At 39.9% G+C, this 21,377-nt stretch overlaps 1 protein-coding gene across 1 annotated transcript in view; it reads right to left on the reverse strand.

The window, feature by feature from the left end:
* LOC124277323 (importin-5-like) overlaps window positions 1–20,770 on the reverse strand; it is a 42,884-nt gene extending 22,114 nt beyond the window's left edge. Inside the window, 21 exon segments of the mRNA XM_046712980.1 lie at window positions 2,504–2,676; window positions 4,490–4,646; window positions 5,044–5,105; window positions 5,506–5,638; window positions 5,980–6,063; window positions 9,667–9,784; window positions 10,417–10,517; window positions 10,843–11,016; window positions 11,232–11,321; window positions 11,645–11,769; window positions 12,419–12,473; window positions 12,475–12,526; window positions 13,962–14,052; window positions 14,290–14,410; window positions 15,001–15,126; window positions 15,904–16,008; window positions 16,426–16,522; window positions 17,005–17,107; window positions 17,463–17,655; window positions 18,338–18,418; window positions 20,643–20,770. Of these exon segments, the coding sequence (XP_046568936.1) occupies window positions 2,504–2,676; window positions 4,490–4,646; window positions 5,044–5,105; window positions 5,506–5,638; window positions 5,980–6,063; window positions 9,667–9,784; window positions 10,417–10,517; window positions 10,843–11,016; window positions 11,232–11,321; window positions 11,645–11,769; window positions 12,419–12,473; window positions 12,475–12,526; window positions 13,962–14,052; window positions 14,290–14,410; window positions 15,001–15,126; window positions 15,904–16,008; window positions 16,426–16,522; window positions 17,005–17,107; window positions 17,463–17,655; window positions 18,338–18,418; window positions 20,643–20,723 (2,322 nt within the window). The 5' untranslated portion in view covers window positions 20,724–20,770.
* Window positions 20,771–21,377: the final 607 nt, after the last annotated feature.

Genomic DNA, 21,377 nt, shown 5'->3' on the forward strand with positions numbered 1-21,377 from the left:
CTCACTGTTGTGGCGCACTCGGGAAGCGATCATATGGAAAATAGCATTCAGAATCGTTCGGCTGCAAACTTTTTTGAGGTAAAAGTTCAAAAGGTATGTATAAATGTCAACGATTTGGTAAGCTGTGTTTGATTGGTCAATTGAAAAGGTTAGCTGCTGCGACCTTCTACTAGGGTTTGTTAGACTCAGCATAAGCAGTGTAACGAGTAATACTGAGCCTAAGTTTACTTAGACTGATATTTACCAAATTAAGCACTATTTTGATCCTCAAGACGTAGTTTTCGGGAATAAAGCAAAACAAAATCTGAACGAAAGCAACAAATTTCACACCGCTGGACAGTGGTGACACATTTCTACATGTGCTGCAAATTAAAACAGCATTCTGAACAAAATTTAGGCTTTTTAAAATAATTGTTAACTGATACACTGGGCTTTCATATCTCAGTGCTATTATTAAGCATCAACAAATCTTCAGAGAAAATGGCTCCATGATATGTCATCACTGACAATGAAAGCATATGTAAATTTCCATCATTATTTAATTATCCTCTACAAATAAAAGACTTATGATATCACCGACGTTTCATAGAACGTTTCTCCAAAAGCTCTGGCTGTATTTGCAGTGTTTGCTAACTGGGATACGATGACATGTGTCAAACCATCCGATCTTATTAGTCCACTCATACAACAAGCATGGGATACTGAAGATCAATTCTAACCCGGACCTTCACGGGTCGGAATTGATGAGAAACAGTGTTTTGTGTGTTTTTCCATTTGGGTCACATGGGTTGAAATATTTAATTGAAATACTATGTGACCAGGCATTTATCACTTGCATATTCTGTACTTTTTACCCAGCAAATGGCAAACTATTATGCACACTTCATGCAAATACACAGCATAAAAGGTGCTCTGCCGAGGGATTTTACTAAGAGAAATGTTTGTATTAACTTTTAACAAAAAAATGTATGTACCTTACTGCAAACACAAACTGAGTGTAGCCATCAAAAAACCTATATCAGTCAGGGTGAGTGAGTGAGTGAGTTAAAATTTTACGTCACATCGGCAATTTTTCGGCCATATAGTGACGAGAAACATTTGGTTTAACTATCAGAAATATCTGTCGCAAAGGACAGTAAAACATTAGCAAGTTATCACAATTTGAATCTAAAAACTAACCATTTCAATTGATAAAAGACTTTATCCAGCCTCATGTAAGAATGTCGAGTTTTGATTGGTTCACGTGACTGATAAAACACCATGTACCCCCCGTCACGATCCGCAAGCAGGGAGTACAAAATCATATCCCGTCTCGCCTCGGTGATCACGCGAAGTGAGAAAACCGTGCATCGCAAAGCCTTTAGTAACGTGCGCTGCATTGAGGTCAATCGATCAGCTGTTGTCAACATAGCAGCAAGTCGATTCAAATGCGTATTGTTTTCTTTTGATTTAGTAAAACAATAAAATACGAGCTATTTACCACCAGTCACCAAAGCCAGACCACCTTACTGGGGATCATGGGGACTTACAGTACTTTGGCTTCCTGCATGAACCCCAGCAGGATTTAAGCCATAACATTGACCACTGGCAGTCGTAGGCAAGCTAGCCATAAATTAAAACATGTCAAAATATGTGAGCATAAAATACTGGTTATCTGTAAAGTACCACAATACCATTTAGACTAACATGCTATAATCAAAGGACAATCTTTTTACAATACTTCAACCCCATTTAATAGCACTGCTATAATAATATGAGTTATCAATTGCGTCAACCATAGTTAAAATACATTCATTGAAAAGCTATTGTACAATCCTATTTCTTTTAAAAAACATAGAATTAAATGAGAATTTACATTGCTAAAAAGATCTTGTAAGTTTGCAACTTTGTAGTAAGTATACCTTATGAGAGAAAATTCTACACAGTGAAGCAAATAGTGCTTAACTGTGATTCTCTCATCACAAGGGATACAAAATGGAGGATCCTCTCCCTTCAACAAATACTCATGGGTAAAACGAGTATGACCAATTCGACATCGTCTCATTACAACTTCATCATGTCTGGATTGACATCCTAAGTAGGTATATCCTAAGGTTTGTTTAATTTCATGAAGTTTGCTTATACCTACTTGGGCGTTCCACTTTGTTTGCATTAAATGTTTAATATACTTTTTTATATAAGGTTCAAAATCAGAATATGGTATCAAGAGTGGAAAAGCTGCAGCATATGCTTTTGTATTGCCAACTATGCCGACATGACTCAGTAACCAACAAAAAACGATGTTGTTCACGCTGTCAGAAGGGTGTCTTCAGTGCAATTTAGTTACATTTTTTTCTCATAATATATAGAATAACACACTAGAACTTACGAATTAGAGGTCCATCGTGACTAAAAGTCATAACACCCTTCATTCACTTAGGACAGACAAGTCATGATTCCTCATGGCTTGTTGGTTACTGTCTACATTCTTTGCAGTGCAATATTCTCCAACTACTGTACTTACCTTTGCTAAAGAGTTGAGATGCTCGGGCAGTACTGTTTGCTCGGGTTCAATCTCAATAGCTTTAAGCAAGTTTGGACAAATAAAGTCCCACATCTGGGCAAGGTATTCTGGTCCACGTATACTGGCACATCCGATCAGGAACGGCAGACTCTCTGACGCAGCGATCCGAACATCTTACACGCTAAGGATCCATATCAAATACATGTTCTACAGTATCATAACTCAAAATCTGTCAAAGAGGTATCCAATGATTTAAATTTCAATCATACTTCATGTTTATGTGATCGAGTGACCTTGACCTAACAGGGGACAATAGTTGATGGATCATGCATCATCAGTTCGTCAAGTTCCAATCAAGCCCCAAAATTTCTCCTTAGGTAAAGAGTACTAATTAAAAGTAGGTCTCTTGAATTAATCAAAAGTGCGTCACTGAAAAATTATGGCAACAGGGCTCAACACCGAGTACATACGTACATTTAATTAAATAATTAATTTACCTGAAACACTGACTACCTAAAGGTGATAACATGTAGGAACATCCCCTAAAAAAACTTAACTATGCCAGACCTGGTATCCGAGGGATCACGTGAGGTAAACAAGGGTAGTTGTCGCAGCTTTGTGTCGACATTTAAAATCATGCCTTCAATTGTCTCAGTCCTATCATTAAGCATCACTATATTCAGACAATATAGGCTCTATGATATATCATCACCGACAATGAAAACAAATGATGGCTGATAACATTAATGAGTCTGTAAAGACACTTGAACATCTTCTAGGGCCAGGTTTCACAACGCGATCATGGCACTTAGATAATCATTACTCCCATACTCTCATATAGAAGTATAATAGTCACAGCACTCAGTCACTTTCAGTAACAGGGTCTTAGACTTCATATATAAGCCCTACATGTACTACCATTAAATATACCGTATATTACCGTCTATAAGCCGAATTTGGAGGATAAAGAAAAGCAGTCTGTAGAAGGGGGTCGGCTTATCTATGAGTTATGCTTCGTCAAACTATTTTCCAGGGGTAAGAAAACAACATTGTATCACTTCGCATGAGCAAACAGAAGACAACTTGTCAGTAAAGACGTCAAAATTTGCAATAAACATCACTAGACAAGATTATTTACCTTTAAAGTTCTAAGTTGTTTTTACTGGGAATTTTATTATTTGCAGGGATTAAGATTACCGTGAATATTTGAGCCGGAAATTGCAATCAGCTGTGCACACGTTTCCCGACGATCAATTTCAAACATGCACAATAAAATAACGGGATGAATTTAAATGTCTTGCTTATTTGACCCCATTCCATGTGCGTACAACTTCCGCTTACCACATTCATGAGGGTCCGTATAACCTTAGTGTTGATTATATATATTTTACATTTATAGAACAAATAAACTAATTAAAATTACGCAATGCTAGGATATATTTGTTTGGGTTGAATAACAGTGTTCTGTATTATATTTTACTGATGACTGTCAGATTTCACACATATTTACCGATGGTACTGTAAACTAGTAGTCCATGGAAAACGAGGTCGTAAGCGGAAGTTGTACGCACATGGAATGGGGTAAAAGAAGCAAGCCAGTTTGTTGACATGTGATCATCCAGCTACAATAAGTATGATGTTTAGCGAAACAAAATATATTATCCATTTTCTGTCAACTACACTTCATTTCGAGGCGTGAGTAGACGCAATATGATTGTGAATTCTTTGAATAATGTGGACAAAGTTATAATTATTGGTAACTGCCAGTTGTCACTGATTTTAAGGGTCAAGTTTGGGGGTCGGCTTATCTATGGGGTCGGCTTATAGATGGTAATATACGTTATATTCTGTCGATCTGATCAATGTTTTTGTTTCTTTTCATGCAGAACTTGGTCTCCAAAATACTCTGGTTTGTCAAATTAGTATATAATCCTGATTGTTCCAGACACAAGCAGCATGAAGCTCCGGCTTGATGAGGAAGGATACCATCGTGAAAGTAGAACTTGAGAAGTGGTACTAGTGTCTTGACAACTTCCTCTGTGTATGGAGCAAATGCCTCATCCAGCTCCCTTGCGTAACACACCAGCATCTGACAGGCTGTTGCCTTCTCTTCCAGGCCTGCTGTCCGAATACCAAAACTTTGCTGCAAGAGAATTCAAGTGGAAATTGAAATCACAAGTCATGAGATTCAAAATGACCCTGTACAAGCCAGCAACTGAAAGCAGCATGACAATGACATGCAGTCACTGTCACAAAGTCTTGCTTGTTAATGTCTTACAGGTGAAGCGACTTGGACCATTTATCAGATATGAGTGTGTTATTGTTTAATATTCCAGGCTGTAGTCAAGACTGGACCAGACAAACCAGTGATTGATATCATGAACAACTATAAACAGTGTCAGGTTATGACTATCAACCAAGTCATCAAGCCTAACAACCAGTTCCCTTGCAGGACAAGCCCAGGCTGTGAGGGGCAATTCAAACAATGAATCCCCTTGGCATCTGGCCTGAAAAAGAGGCTAAATACAAATTGATCTCACCTGATCCCCAAGAGTAACGAACTGCCAGTCCGAGTCATTCTCCATGGCTTTCATGTCTTCACCTGAAACACAGCACATCATCATTTCCCCAGCAAGGCTCATTCCAACCCCATTTTCTGTCTCAACAAAATGGCTGGTCTTATTTGTCACAGAATACACATCCTTTTCTCTCAATACTTTGCATCACTAGTTGGAATGATGTCAAAAGAAACTATAGGCCCCTTCAATTTTGAAGAGGACAGCTCAAAGAAATATTGGGCTGAAAGCATGGCATTACGAGTTCAAATAAAACTTCAAGTTTGTTTTTGTCATTTGTGGCAATTTTGTAAGGACTGACGAAACTGTGAACACGTTTTGTTTTACATTATGATTAATGGATGGTTGCACTGTTATCTGTACATCATGCATGCCCATGTAACAAATACATGATACTAAGACTGACTAAGTGACAAAGTTACGTACTATCAACAACTGCAACCTCAGGTTTAAGAGAGGCTGCCTTGAGCACTGGCCCCATCACAAGTGGCAGGTACTGCTGGAAATCCTTCCCCAATATCTTACACATTCTTGCCCACGCTGAGATCATGTATGATATCTGAAAAGATAAACACAAATGGTCTGCAGTTTTAGACTAGACTAGACTAGAACAATACTTTATTGCCTTTTCAGGAATTTGTGTTACATCAACAGAGCTGCGGTCACATCAGATACAAACACGTAACATATTTACATAAAATCATGAGTTTAGGTATTTTCACATATATTTAAAAGAGTTATGGTACATGGAATAAAGGATGTATGGGCTCTCTTCGTTTTCACAATTGCAACTTAGTAGTGGCGGCGTGTAACGAGGAGGTTGTATTCCGAATTTAAGGTGAGTGAGTTGGGTCATATAATTTTGACAGCTTGAATCATGATGTGCCGATAAATCCTCACCTGTGGGTCATCGTCCGCCATTTCCTCCTGGTCCATTTGTGTCTTCAACAGCAGCTGCATCACATCGTTACAGTCCTGCATAAACTGAAGACCACAAACACACATGTAACATCACCGGATACTACTTGTTCTAAAATCTAGCTATCGGATTGAAAACTTGAACTGGATGGATGTTAAAACAAATTTGACAAGTAAATATCTGATACTGACAATCTTCATTGAGGTTAATAATCCTAAACCAGATATCAATACCTAAACTTTGCTACAATTTGAGCTTATTAAAATAAAAGAAAATGTAAAAAGACAGAATAATCTTAATCAGCTAAAGCAGCCTAAAGCTCTGAGGACACTAGCCCTCTGGACGCAACCAATAAAGTCAGTTCTTGATAAACCACTCACCCTCTCCCTTCCAACAGCCAACCCTATAAGACTGACACACTCAACCAACAAAGTCAGTTCTTGATAAACCACGCACCCTCTCCCTTCCAACAGCCAACCCTATAAGACTGACACACTCAACCAATCAAGTCAGTTCTTGATAAACCACTCACCCTCTCCCTTCCAACAGCCAACCCTATAAGACTGATACACTCAACCAATAAAGTCAGTTCTTGATAAACCACTCACCCTCTCCCTTCCAACAGCCAACCCTATAAGACTGATACACTCAATCAATCAAGTCAGTTCTTGATAAACCACTCACCCTCTCCCTTCCAACAGCCAACCCTATAAGAAGATACTCATACACTCAACCAACCCTCTCCCTTCAAAGTCAGTTCTTGATAAACCACTCACCCTCTCCCTTCCAACAGCCAACCCTATAAGACTGATACACTCAATCAATCAAGTCAGTTCTTGATAAACCACTCACCCTCTCCCTTCCAACAGCCAACCCTATAAGACTGATACACTCAATCAATCAAGTCAGTTCTTGATAAACCACTCACCCTCTCCCTTCCAACAGCCAACCCTATAAGACTGATACACTCAATCAATCAAGTCAGTTCTTGATAAACCACTCACCCTCTCCCTTCCAACAGCCAACCCTATAAGACTGATACACTCAATCAATCAAGTCAGTTCTTGATAAACCACTCACCCTCTCCCTTCCAACAGCCAACCCTATAAGACTGATACACTCAATCAATCAAGTCAGTTCTTGATAAACCACTTCACCCTCTCCTTCCAACAGCCAACCCTATAAGACTGATACACTCAATCAATCAAGTCAGTTCTTGATAAACCACTCACCCCTCTCCCTTCCAACAGCCAACCCTATAAGACTGATACACTCAATCAATCAAGTCAGTTCTTGATAAACCACTCACCCTCTCCCTTCCAACAGCCAACCCTATAAGACTGACACACTCAACCAACAAAGTCAGTTCTTGATAAACCACGCACCCTCTCCCTTCCAACAGCCAACCCTATAAGACTGATACACTCAACCAATCAAGTCAGTTCTTGATAAACCACTCACCCTCTCCTTCCAACAGCCAACCCTATAAGACTCTCTTCCAACAAGCCAACCCTATAAGACTGATACACTCAACCAACAAAGTCAGTTCTTGATAAACCACTCACCCTCTCCTTCCAACAGCCAACCCTATAAGACTGATACACTCAACCAATAAAGTCAGTTCTTGATAAACCACTCACCCTCTCTCTTCCAACAGCCAACCCTATAAGACTGATACACTCCAACCAACAAAGTCAGTTCTTGATAAACCACTCACCCTCTCCTTCCAACAGCCAACCCTATAAGACTGATACACTCAATCAATAAAGTCAGTTCTTGATAAACCACTCACCCTCTCCTTCCAACAGCCAACCCTATAAGACTGATACACTCAACCAATAAAGTCAGTTCTTGATAAACCACTCACCCTCTCCTTCCAACAGCCAACCCTATAAGACTGATACACTCAACCAACAAAGTCAGTTCTTGATAAACCACTCACCCTCTCCCTTCCAACAGCCAACCCTATAAGACTGATACACTCAACCAACAAAGTCAGTTCTTGATAAACCACTCACCCTCTCCCTTCCAACAGCCAACCCTATACTGATACACTGATCAACAACTTCTTGATAAACCAACCCTCTCCTTCCAACAGCCAACCCTATAAGACTGATACACTCAACCAATCCAAGTCAGTTCTTGATAAACCACTCACCCTCTCCTTCCAACAGCCAACCCTATAAGACTGATACACTCAACCAACAAAGTCAGTTCTTGATAAACCACTCACCCTCTCCCTTCCAACAGCCAACCCTATAAGACTGATACACTCAATCAATCAAGTCAGTTCTTGATAAACCACTCACCCTCTCCCTTCCAACAGCCAACCCTATAAGACTGATACACTCAACCAATCAAGTCAGTTCTTGATAAACCACTCACCCTCTCCTTCCAACAGCCAACCCTATAAGACTGATACACTCAACCAATCAAAGTCAGTTCTTGATAAACCACTCACCCTCTCCTTCCAACAGCCAACCCTATAAGACTGACACACTCAACCAACAAAGTCAGTTCTTGATAAACCACTCACCCTCTCCCTTCCAACAGCCAACCCTATAAGACTGATACACTCAACCAACAAAGTCAGTTCTTGATAAACCACTCACCCTCTCCTCCAACAGCCTTCCAACAGCTGATACACTCAACCTATAAGACTTGATAAACACTTCCAACAGCCAACCAACAAAGTCAGTTCTTGATAAACCACTCCAACAGCCACCCTCTCCCTTCCAACAGCACCTCTCCCTAGCCAAGACTGATGACACACTCAACCAACAAAGTCAGTTCTTGATAAACCACTCACCCTCTCCTTCCAACAGCCAACCCTATAAGACTGATACACTCAACCAACAAAGTCAGTTCTTGATAAACCACTCACCCTCTCCTTCCAACAGCCAACCCTATAAGACTGATACACTCAACCAACAAAGTCAGTTCTTGATAAACCACTCACCCTCTCCCTTCCAACAGCCAACCCTATAAGACTGATACACTCAACCAATAAAGTCAGTTCTTGATAAACCACTCACCCTCTCCCTTCCAACAGCCAACCCTATAAGACTGATACACTCAACCAATCAAGTCAGTTCTTGATAAACCACTCACCCTCTCCCTTCCAACAGCCAACCCTATAAGACTGATACACTCAACCAATAAAGTCAGTTCTTGATAAACCACTCACCCTCTCCCTTCCAACAGCCAACCCTATAAGACTGATACACTCAACCAACAAAGTCAGTTCTTGATAAACCACTCACCCTCCCTTCCAACAGCCACCCTATAAGACCACACTCCCAATAAGAGTTCTGATACACTGATACACTCAACCAATAAAGTCAGTTCTTGATAAACCACGCACCCTCTCCCTTCCAACAGCCAACCCTATAAGACTGATACACTCAACCAATAAAGTCAGTTCTTGATAAACCACTCACCCTCTCACTTCCAACAGCCAACCCTATAAGACTGATACACTCAACCAATAAAGTCAGTTCTTGATAAACCACTCACCCTCTCCCTTCCAACAGCCAACCCTATAAGACTGATACACTCAACCAATAAAGTCAGTTCTTGATAAACCACTCACCCTCTCCCTTCCAACAGCCAACCCTATAAGACTGATACACTCAACCAACAAAGTCAGTTCTTGATAAACCACTCACCCTCTCCCTTCCAACAGCCAACCCTATAAGACTGATACACTCAATGGTTTTCCCTCGTAGTAACCGCAACTCCGTTGTCGTGGCGTTCTGAACGATATACTTCAAACACGGCATAAACCTGAAGAAATTAGCAAATATTCTGTTAGAATGTTTTTCCCAGACATGGAGTGTTTTTTATGAAGTTTTACTATGGTTGAAGGTTGACTGAGCAAACGGCCATGCCTCCCATGAACGATAGAGGGCTGAAGGCCAAGGCAATAATAATACAGTGAATATACACAGCTCTCAGTAGTAGTATTTTCCCTGAGAAATGCATTAGGTGATATCTAAAACAGACACCTGTCTCTCAGAAATTTGCATTCAATGTTGACATTAAATATCATGCTTTCATGTCTCAGTCCTATCATTAAGCATCAATATATTCAGACAATAAAGGCTCTATGATGTATCATCACTGACAATGAAAGCAGTGACAAAGTGTAAATGGGGCTGAACTACACCAGTGTTCTGCTCTGGAAACAGTAAACAACTGGAGTGAGCGAGCAAGTTTAATTTCAGTTTTGGCAATATTCCAGCAACATCACGGCGAGGGACACCAGAAATGGGCTTCACACATTATACCCATGTGGGGATTCGAACGCGGGTCTTCGGCGTGACGAGCCAACGCTTTAACCATTAGGCTACCCCACCGCCCCATTCAGATAATAAAATATAGGGTGAGTCAAGTTGACTGAACACTGATCTTCTCACCTATCATAATACTGTAGGAACTTCTCCTCCGCAGTGTCAGCCACAGATGCTAGTGTTGTGACAACTTGTTCTAGTACAAGCTTCGTACCCTTCTCCAACAGCTGAAACAAATGCACAGCCATGTTGACTCCATGTACAAATGCTTTCTTCAAACATTTACACAGCCTTGGCTGAAGTGTCTACTTGCTACCTACAGGTCAACACATTTATTTTTTGTTACTTAACAAAGTGAACACACATTCCTTGGCATATAGAAAAAAGTAACTCTCAACAATATTCATCAAAACAACATATTCCAACATCTATCTCCAGTAGTAGTAAATACATGTTCCAAACAAAATTTCTCAAATTTGTTCGATCTCTGAACATGGACAGAAGTTTATTTTTCACTGGGTGCACAGTGACTATCAAACCAATCTCACTCACTTCTTTCAGCTTGCTGTTGAGAACCTGTTCCAGCTTATTAACGATGACATCAAGGTACGTGACAAGTATATGCTTAGGACAATCTTCGCTGAAGTTCACGAGGGCAGCAGCACCGTGAGCCTGCACACGAGGGTTGGCCTCATCGTCCATGATCTGGAGCAACTCTGATACTATCTGCAAAACAACGATATCTCACGATCATTTGTCAATCATTCTCATTATCTTTGATGAAGATAAAACTACATCTTAGAGTGAATATTGTTTAATGCTGCAGTGATGATGGGACAACTAAATCATTCTTGTGAAACTTTATATAGTTATATTACATTAAATACTTGTCAAAAATACTTGATAAAACAAAAATGTTTGAAACAGGTACATATTCTTACCCGCTGGTGGAACTTTTTCTGAAAGGTTGGGCCAAAGTCTGTACACAACTGACCAATGGCATTACACGCAGCGTACCTCACCCTAGGATGCTGAAACAAAGATGAAATGATGTTTGTGGTTGTACGACACAATATTCTAGCTATACAACAACTGTCTGTTTGGAAGATATCATAGGAAGAGTTACTTTAATTTGAATGAGCGTGTCAGGGTTAACAGAGTTTTTGAACATTATTCCAGTTATATCAATGCATGTCAGCTAAATGAGGGCAAAAAGCCCAAAGAGATGAAGTCTCAGATGTTTACCACTTTCATAAAACCAAGATAGGTTCCTGGTACACACAATGGATATAACTCTGAACAGCAAATTAAGGCATCTTCAACACAGGGCCAATTATATCATCTGATTACATACAGGGTCCTTTGTTTGCGGCATGACAGCATCCATGATGTTCCCCAACATCGTCTCCATCTGTAAATGACAGCCCTCGGCACATGCAGATATCGCCATCAGTGCTGCATGACGGTAGCGCCAGTCCTCTGCAAAGCATAAATCTAATTACTCCAAAGTATAGGGGCGATATGCAACTCATTTGACCTCATTATTTCTAATGTTAATAATCTTTCCACATCAAACACGAGAATTCAAAGGGACACATTCCGAATTCTTCTAAGGGCCCTATGGCTATGATTAGAAGAAGCAGTTGTCACTAAGGTGACATAATCCCCTGCAGCAAGAGATGTCTTGAAAGTCTATGAAGAAAATCCAGTGAACCGTTCTTGAGATCTTGCTGACAATCTTAACATGCTGAAATCTTCAAAGTGTCGCTGTGACCTTGAAAATTACGCGAATGTCTACATACTCAAATGGGCCCTGCACCTTCCCTATATAAAGCTTGGTGTCAAATATGAAGAAAATCCTGAGAATGGTTCTTGATATATCTCGCTGACAAACTTAACATGCAGGTTAACATGCTGAAATCTTCAAAGTGTTGCTGTGACCTTGAAACTTATGAAACAGTGAACGGTTCTTGAGATATCTCGCTGATGAGGGTAAAAAATTAACGTCCCCTTGTGACCATGAAATGAAGGTCAAGGTCACCAAACCTGACAGGGACCTTTCGCAAAAAGAAGAGAGTAACTTCAAGTGAGGTTTACGAGTTTCTTCTCGTCATTGTCAATCACTCACCATGAGCCATCATCTGTGAGATGTTTGTGACAATGTGTGGCAGCATTGTCTTCCCCTCCCAGGGCACATGCCAGTCTGTCCAGAGCACTTTCACCAGCAATAGCATTGCTGAAACAAACCACAAGAATTACAGCAGACCATCAGCAATGAATGAAAAACAAACATGGCAAGATATTGGACATTGGTTCTGGTGATACAATCTCCTGCCTTTGTTTCACTTCAACTTAAAGTCATGTGTGTATATTTGTCAAAGGTCAGTGTCACTTAAGTAATGTTGGATGGGTGGGGGAACCTCTCTCGCGCGGAGTCATGATATATAACTAAAAATAAACAGGTTTCATCTAAACAACCTGTCAATAATTGTTGGACTGTTGATAACCAGATCACAGAAATTTGCATTCCATGTTGACATTAAATATCATGCTTTCATGTCTCAGTCCTATCATTAAGCATCAATATATTCAGACAATAAAGGCTCTATGATGTATCATCACTGACAATGAAAGCAGTGACAAAGTGTAAATGGGGCTGAACTACACCTGTGTTCTGCTCTGGAAACAGTAAACAACTGGAGTGAGCGAGCGTGTTTAATTTCTGTTTTGGCAATATTCCAGCATTATCATGGCAGGGGACACCAGAAATGGGCTTCACACATTGTACCCATATGGGGAATCGAACCTGGGTCTTCGGCATGACGAGTGAATGCTCTAACCCCTAGGGTACCCCACTGCCCCTAAAGCAACTGGAAGTTTCATGTCAATATTTGGTTCTCATTAGAGAATACAGGTTAATGCATGTGAGAAGCATGAATACATCTCAGTGCATAAAATCAGTTTACGGTTAGTGTATAGTAAGTAGGGTTGCAGTCTTTAATCAGCAAATTTCACTTTGCGTGAAGATCTTATGGCAATGTTCTGGTAATTGTATCCCAGGGCTCCAGATAATTTTTCAACATCAGGAGTACGTACTCCTTATTTTTTCAATATAGGAGTACTGGAAAAACTTAAAGAGTACATTTAGAGTACTGAATGGAAATTAGTAATCAGTATTCTTGTGTTTCGTTTGGTATATGCACCACAACATTGCTGCTCTTGTGTAAACAGGTCAATAAACAATAAAACAATACTTTTTCATATAAATACGTCTGTAAATGATTCGTACACCATTGTTGTGGTGCATATCTGCTACGTTTTCAAAAATTATTTCCTATCGTATCGTGCATATTTTTTATCCGTACATACGTCGATACGGCCCTTATCTGGAGCCCTGTGTATGTTTGTCGGATTAATGGACTAGTGTTATAAATGATGCCAGACAGCATTAGTTACTCCATCTATGTAATCATTTCATTCTCATCAAGCAAAAGTAGAAGGATGACTTCACATTTTCAACTCCCGAGGCTAACACATATCGATCAGTATTACAGACCTGAATAATATTTTCTACATTAGTTCAGTGTTCAGTGTATTTGTATCACTGTCGGAGTTCTGCTTGGGGCACTCATCTTGCAAGTGAAGTGAGTAAATCAAGTATCAGGCCTGACCTGTCAGCTTCATCCTCATCTTCATCCTTGTCTTGAACTGACCAATCAGGGTCATTCTCCAGGTCAACCATCAGAGCAAGCACCTGGGGCACTAGAAATGGAACAAAAATTAATTAATATAAAGTTCATGATGTGTGGTCATACAGAATTTCTCTTAAAGGAAAAAGTGCCAACAAACATCGACAATATCTGAAGAGCAAGGAAAATAACTAAAGTGTATAGAATTGATGAACATTTCTATCAATAAGGATTATCTCCTGATGACAGTATTATTCACATCTGGAAACAGTGAGGACACAAATCTGGTAACATAAGGTATGCTGCTCACCCAGTAGAGGAATAAATTTGCTGAACTTCCTGACCATGGCTGGCGCCGTTTCTGAGAGAGTGGTGATGACCTCCAGGCCAAGCTGGCGCCATGAGTCTGGTAAATTGGCATCTGATACAACCTGCAAACAAAACAATCAACACACATTGAGTATTTCTTACTGAATCAACTTGCCTCATCTTTTTTCTCTAAGGCTTTGTTCACGATTGTTTGCATGTGGAGGGTACTCTAAACAAATGCTACTTCAGAACAAATTCGCTATCACAGTAAAAATCATTAACATGAAAAATAATATCTGCAAACACAAATTGTGTCAAACGCATTACCTACTTGAAATTTCAGTCCTTTCAAAACAACTTTGTAATTAAGGTCTTCTCCAGTGAAACATAAGAATTTCAGGCAACGAGTCGGCGAGTGATTGAGTTCAGTTTTATGCCGCACACAGCAATTTTACAGCTATACGGCAAACGGTCTAAATAATCAAGTCTCCACCAGACAATCCAGTGATCAACAGCATCAGCATCGATGTACAAAACTGGGATATGATGACATGTGTCAACCAAGTCGGCAAGGCTGATCACTCGATCCTGTTAGTCGCCTCTTATGACAAGCATGGGTTGCTGAAGACCAGTTCTAACCCAGATCTTCACGGGTGCAAGAAGTCAGCGCAAATTGAGTAAATTGATAAGTGACATCCTTGAAATGACTGACCTTTAGACACAAAGGAATGATGCTCTCCAGCTGGGGACGCAGGTACTTTGGGACGTTCTCTGCCAGTTCGATCATACATTTGAGTAGCGCATCATCCTCCTGTTGGTTCACACTCTCCACAACACCCTGTAGACACAACATGAGAACATCACAATGACCTGTAAACAGAACACTGTAGACAGATAATGGATGACTGAGTATGGGTTTACGCCGCTTTTAGCAATATTCCAGCAGTATCATGGCAGGGGACACCAGAAATGGGCTTCACACATTGTACCTATGTGGGAAATCGAACCCAGGTCTTCGGCGTGACGAGCCAACACTGTAACCATTAGCCTAACCACTGCCCCAAAAGGATAAAGAGTTCATAGTACAACACCCTGTAGACAGATGACAAGCTTACAGCACAACACCCTGTAGACAGATGACAAGCTTACAGCACAACACCCTGTAGACAGATAACTAGAACACCCTTGCAGGGATCTTGCATGGGATCTTTGTTTTCTGTTGCAGCATCAAGCTGGACACATAAGTGTTTCCCACACAATCTAAGGCTCTGACAAGGACCCCATTTCTTTCCTCCCTACAGTTGTTTGAGCTGTATGTACCTAATTGATAAACTTTATGGATAACAACTTCTTTATTACGAGAGTGCGACATTTCGATACAGATTCTTGTACCGTTGTCAAGCAGGAATGTAACATACATTGGTGGCAAAGTATATATACTGAGTGTAACAAAGATAACAAGGTAATTAACACAACAGGGGGGGTTCAGAGGTGATGAAGCCAGTGGGTAGACAATGGGGGAAGGCATAGAAGCCAGAGATGTACAAATGAAAAGGGGGGTAGTTTTGTACTTCCCAGCTTCTAAAATGCCACTCAAAGAAGAAACTGTATGTACCTGCACGACACCAGGCAACAGGTCCCGGAAGTGGTTCAACAAGCCCTGCTCCTTGTCATTGGCATTGAGGAACGCTGTAGTTGCCTTCACTGCTTCAAACCGAACCTGTCAATAAACACAGGATGTTAAGTAAAACATCTTGTTCACTACTTACAGATGAAAGGAAAAGAGCCTGTGTCTATTTTGTGCTTCTTGTAATTTTAACAGCTCAGAAGGGCAATGCATGTACAAATTGTTGTAGGAAACGAGACAGTGCCAAGCCATTCTGCTTATCAAAAAGTGGAAGGGAAGTAACTCTATACCAAAAGAGATAACACTGTCTGATACTATCAAGTGTGTGCCCGTGTCAATTATGGCACAACAAATGAAAATATTTTCACATCTAATCAGTGTTTGCTAGTGTAACAAATAAAAAAGCAATCACTTGAAGTAACATTTGTATCACAACTGATGATGTTTTAACTTTTACCCAATGCCAGAGTTACTTTCTAAGAGTGCCCTACATTACATGAATGTACATACCTGAGTGTGTTCCCGGTCCAGGAGACTCTGTCCCAGCATCTGCTTGATCACCTCAATGTAGTGAGTCTGCTGGTTCCCAAACACTCCTGGCACCACACTGAAGTGGAAATATAAGAAAACTGCAACCATAACCTTTGTTGCAATATATAATCATACATGTCAAGTCATCTTGTTACATAAAGACCCATACAGAATCTTCAAAGGATACTCATTTAAATACAAGATTTCTTATGAGTACTAATGAACAGTTGGACACTGACATGGAAGATTGTCATGGTGAGCTAAATTCTAAAACAAAGCCTGATCAAAATTTGCTGGAAATCTTACAGAATATTGAACCACATGGTCAAAGGAACAATTACGGACTGTGTTACTGCGAATATAAATAACTGGAAAGACATGGCCATCAGGAGTTGTCATTTTGATCTGAAACCTTTATTTGAATGACCAGAATAACTTACGGTTCTTATTTTTTTATTACTTAAATAATATGGTGAGAACCCTGGTTTGAGTGCCTGATCTGACTACACCAAGAGACCTGAGAGTGTATCTACTATACATGTAAATGACACAACATACGTGAATATATGGAGAGCGCTCTCTCTCAAGCCCGGGTCCTGTGAGTTGGCGCACTCAAACAGAAACTTGAGGAAGTCAGGCCACAGCATGTTGTTTTCCTCATCTAAAACAGAACATCAGCACCTTACGGAAATACTGAACATGGGTCAACACTGTGTGAAAAAAACTCAAAGAATTTCAGGTCTGGTCAGCAAGCTAGCTAGCCCTTGAAGTTACTAGTCAGTTTCAGATTTCACTAAAATAAAATTGGTGGTCTATTTTCCCAGAAGTTTGATTCTAAAAAGGTATCAATGCAGAAACCTCAAAAAAAATATTTTGAAGGGGGTCAACTCAGCTCTCGCAATCTTGAGTCATTAGGGCTATCTATTTCATTCTTCAGTTTTGACAACTGCATATATCTACGAAAAGGAAGGTGGGCACCATGAAAAATTTCTGTTGACATTTCAAAGTTTTCTCACCTATCATATTCCTAGCCAGTTCAGCCAGGGCATCGCAGACCTTTTTCCTGACAGGGGGAGTCAACTCTTCTTGGACAGCCAGCAGCATTTCCTTCTTGACAGCATTTTTAAGCTCTTCACTCACTTGAGGCCAAAACTCTTCAAAATTGGACGTGAACAAGCGTCGTAGCAGAACATTTGCCAAGCTCCTTATCTGGAAAAGTGTTCACACATGATTCACCAAGATCCCGCAGGGTAAGCAACAATGTGTGGTCACTGGCTACAGCACCTGTTAGTTTATCCCTCACTAGAACCAGGCCGAATCCAGGTTCTTTGGCTAAAAACATCAACTACTAGAAAGCCAGATCTCTGCAAGCAATCTCTCACCCAATTACTTTGTGACCAACGATACCTAACTTTGTCTGATGTGACCTGTGTACAGGATCATGTGCCAGCACCGTTTAGTTTTGTGGAATGGTGTCAATGAAGATCCTCAAGTAAGTGAAATGTTTCATGCTAGCAACATTGTAGCTAGATAACGTCTGTCTGCATATAATCAAGACTTGGCCAAGCACAACAGACATGAGGAAAGATCGTAAGTAAAAGTCACAGAGAAAGTAGGACAATCCCACTCGAAACCAGCTACATTTAGTTCTGTGGCAAGCATAAGATGCCTGGTTCTTCTGACTGTTTTGAAGCAGCTCTCCAGCCTTTCAACATGATCATTACTACAATTCATTACTTTCTTAATTAATATCAACACTGAAACACATAATTGGCCACTGAATAATAAAATACATTTACAGAATACAGAAATACACACTTTCAACATGAGTTTTTTTTAGAGAGTGACTTTATGTAAACTTGAGCATATTCAATGACTGTGATAAGCTCACCTCAATGGACGTGTCTGTGTTTCGTACAGTGCGGATCAGGAATTCCAGACGACTTTGGATTGGAATACCCTCATATGCTTGCTGAAATGAAAAATAATGTTTTCAAAACTCTGATAACGGTTATCCCCTGTAGTATCAACCACGTTGAGATGAAAAGGGGTTTAACGTCTCCTTCAAGATTATGGCAACATGCTACGACAGGCATGCATATGTCAGCATAGTAACATTACAGCATTACAGTACAATATCCTAACATGAAGTCTCACTACACAATACACCATAAAACTGTTCAACAACAAGCTTGAGCAGATTCTATAGTATTTCTGTTTACTGTAAATAATTCACAGTCTTCGACTTGAGGCATCTGTCCTATAGTCTACAGTAATTCTGTGCAGTCTAATGAGCTCAGCTATTAAGACTCCATTTAGTAACACTAATTTTTATTGAAAATGATGCTGAAAGCTATCTTTGGCCTAGTACACTCCCACTTTTGACACAGTGTTCATAGTGTCATTTAGCATGTACAGTCAATATGTTTCTGACCTTCAATATCCCATCTCCAATCTCTGAAATATTAAAACAAATGCATATCTCATCAACGAAAAAAAATCAGCCGTGGAGACTACACAAGATGATACTTTGTGTTCCAGAATGCCAACATATTACCCACATGGATGAATAACTTTTCTTCCCAAAGCTTTCAATTCAAGTCTTTTCAAGTTATGAACAGTAAACCTTACACTTTAATGTTAACTTGTTAGTTGATCAGTTAGTTTTTGAAGAGTTAATTAGTGATGGGCATTGGTGATAACCCTTTGGTGTTATTTTTTTTAAAAGAGTTTGGAAGTGATTGTCATGTCACAAGTTTTCATTCTGGGATACATATCCAAACGCACACTAGCAGTATCAGTACAACTCTAGTGTTGTTAAATGGCTCTGTGCTCGAGTGTACTTACACTGGTTACAAAATTCAAGCCCCTTAAGATACCTGCTATTGTTCAAAATACCCTACTCTGACACATTACCATGTGATTACAATATGTGTGAGCTGACCAGTCATTGTCTAATCCTCTTACAACCAGGCCAGGGCTGGTAATGCCTGTGAGAATTATGTGGCGAGCGGACTGAAATACTGACCCTCCGCACTCAACACAGACACTCAGTCACTGGACCACCGACAAGTTATGTAAAAACACCAAACAGGCCAAAATAAATGGGAAAATATAGATCCATTTTGAAGAATTCCACACGGTTAAAAAATTGCCTACTGATTTTTAAGGATTTGATTGAGCATGTGAGCTCCTCATTAGAAGACAGCAAGGAAGGGTAGACAGGGTAGGCAGTACACTACCAAGAGGGTAGGCAGTAAACTGAGGCTATGATAGCTTAACTATGGTTTATGACGAGTCAGTAACAGCTGGTGAGAACGGCTTTCAGTTTCAACTCCAAACACTACTGATTAGTCTTGAAAACAGTGATGCCAAGTCGGGCAAGTTTTGTATCAGCTCAAGCACTGACTTAAACCAAAGGGATCATGTAATTCTCTATCGTTATAATTAAGTTCTCTTGAGATGGGAATTTTGTTTCACTGTTTTCAACTTGGAAAACATGTTGATCATTGCAGCATAATAACTGTGATATACAAGGAAATTCATGTCTGAAGTTTGTGATGAGATGATAACACTTAAATATAATAATACAACTTCCCGTTCAACTTTTGCTCACATGTGTCTTCAATGTCTAACTCTGCAGATGCACTTGGAAGGATTTCAAACTACTAAGTGATGACACATACAGCTGCACTCCTTGGCTCATACAGAATATATTTTCTCCCTTTTTCACACATAAATCTGACAATAAAATCCATGGGGTTGGTTTTATTCTTGCTATTAACTGTCCCAAGTAAACAATATTCTACTTTTACACTAACATGTGAGACCAGTTGTATAATTCACAACCACATAAAAATATCCACAACACCAATTAGTAAGCAAAACACAAGTTGCTCCACGAGTTCGGCCTTTTTACGTCATAAGTTCATAATCTAAAACTATTTGAGTATTTGGAACAAAAAGTACACACGGTGATAGTCAAAGATGAACTTCTGAGAGTCAAAGCTCTCTCCTACATGCACACGTGTGTCTGGCTTTATTATGACCACATGGCAGAAGGCTGGAGTCACATGGAGAAGGATCGATGAGACAGAGGCTCACACCACCCAGCGTCTGGTGCCGCGATCTCTTATTTGGGGCAGCTCTGAAGATATTTAATTGGAAGACACATAAACAATCTTCAAAATACATACCTCTGATTGTGTTCTTGTGTTGTTATCAGGGCTCAAAAGAGACTGAAGTAATAAATCGAATTGTGCCAAATCGGCAGCCATTTTTTACTTGGCATGTACTGTAACCCTTGACCTCGCTTGAATTCCCGCGTGAAGATCGAGAAAGAGAGTGCCCTCCCTTGCGTAGATTTCTTCGCACATGTTCATTCTATCGGACGAAAAGCGGCAAATAAACTATGAAAGAAAAATATTGATTGGAATACTTACCTGAATATCTATATTATTTTCATATGTTTATTAGTAGTATGCCGTTTCTTGTGACTAGAATCGCATGCAGTTTCCATTAAAGAGATATTTGAAAAAGAGTATAGTCAGTCGATAAAGCATTTTTTTTAAATATCTCATTTCTCTCCGTGGAGTATGACTGTGAAATTTAAGCGAATGTGTTGTTCGAACCCACTGTCTTAGGATCATGGCATGTTGCGCAGTGGAACTGAAAACTAAACTAAGTAAAATATGAAGTGTCGAAACATGCTATTTGGGGAACTAAACGTGACTGTTGATCAGATGAAATAATCCAAGTAACTTAATGTGACACTTTTAAATTCTATTATCTACAGTATCTAGCTCTATTACAGCGTAAAGTCTATTATCTACAGTATCTAGCTCTATTACAGCGTAAAGTCTATTATCTACAGTATCTAGCTCTGTTGCAGCTAGCTATATGGGACTTTCGATGCACTATTAAATTCTTTA

The sequence above is a fragment of the Haliotis rubra genome, unplaced genomic scaffold (genome assembly GCF_003918875.1).
Source record: "Haliotis rubra isolate DU_JTF1 unplaced genomic scaffold, ASM391887v1 Scf22, whole genome shotgun sequence".
Classification (NCBI taxonomy): domain Eukaryota; kingdom Metazoa; phylum Mollusca; class Gastropoda; order Lepetellida; family Haliotidae; genus Haliotis; species Haliotis rubra.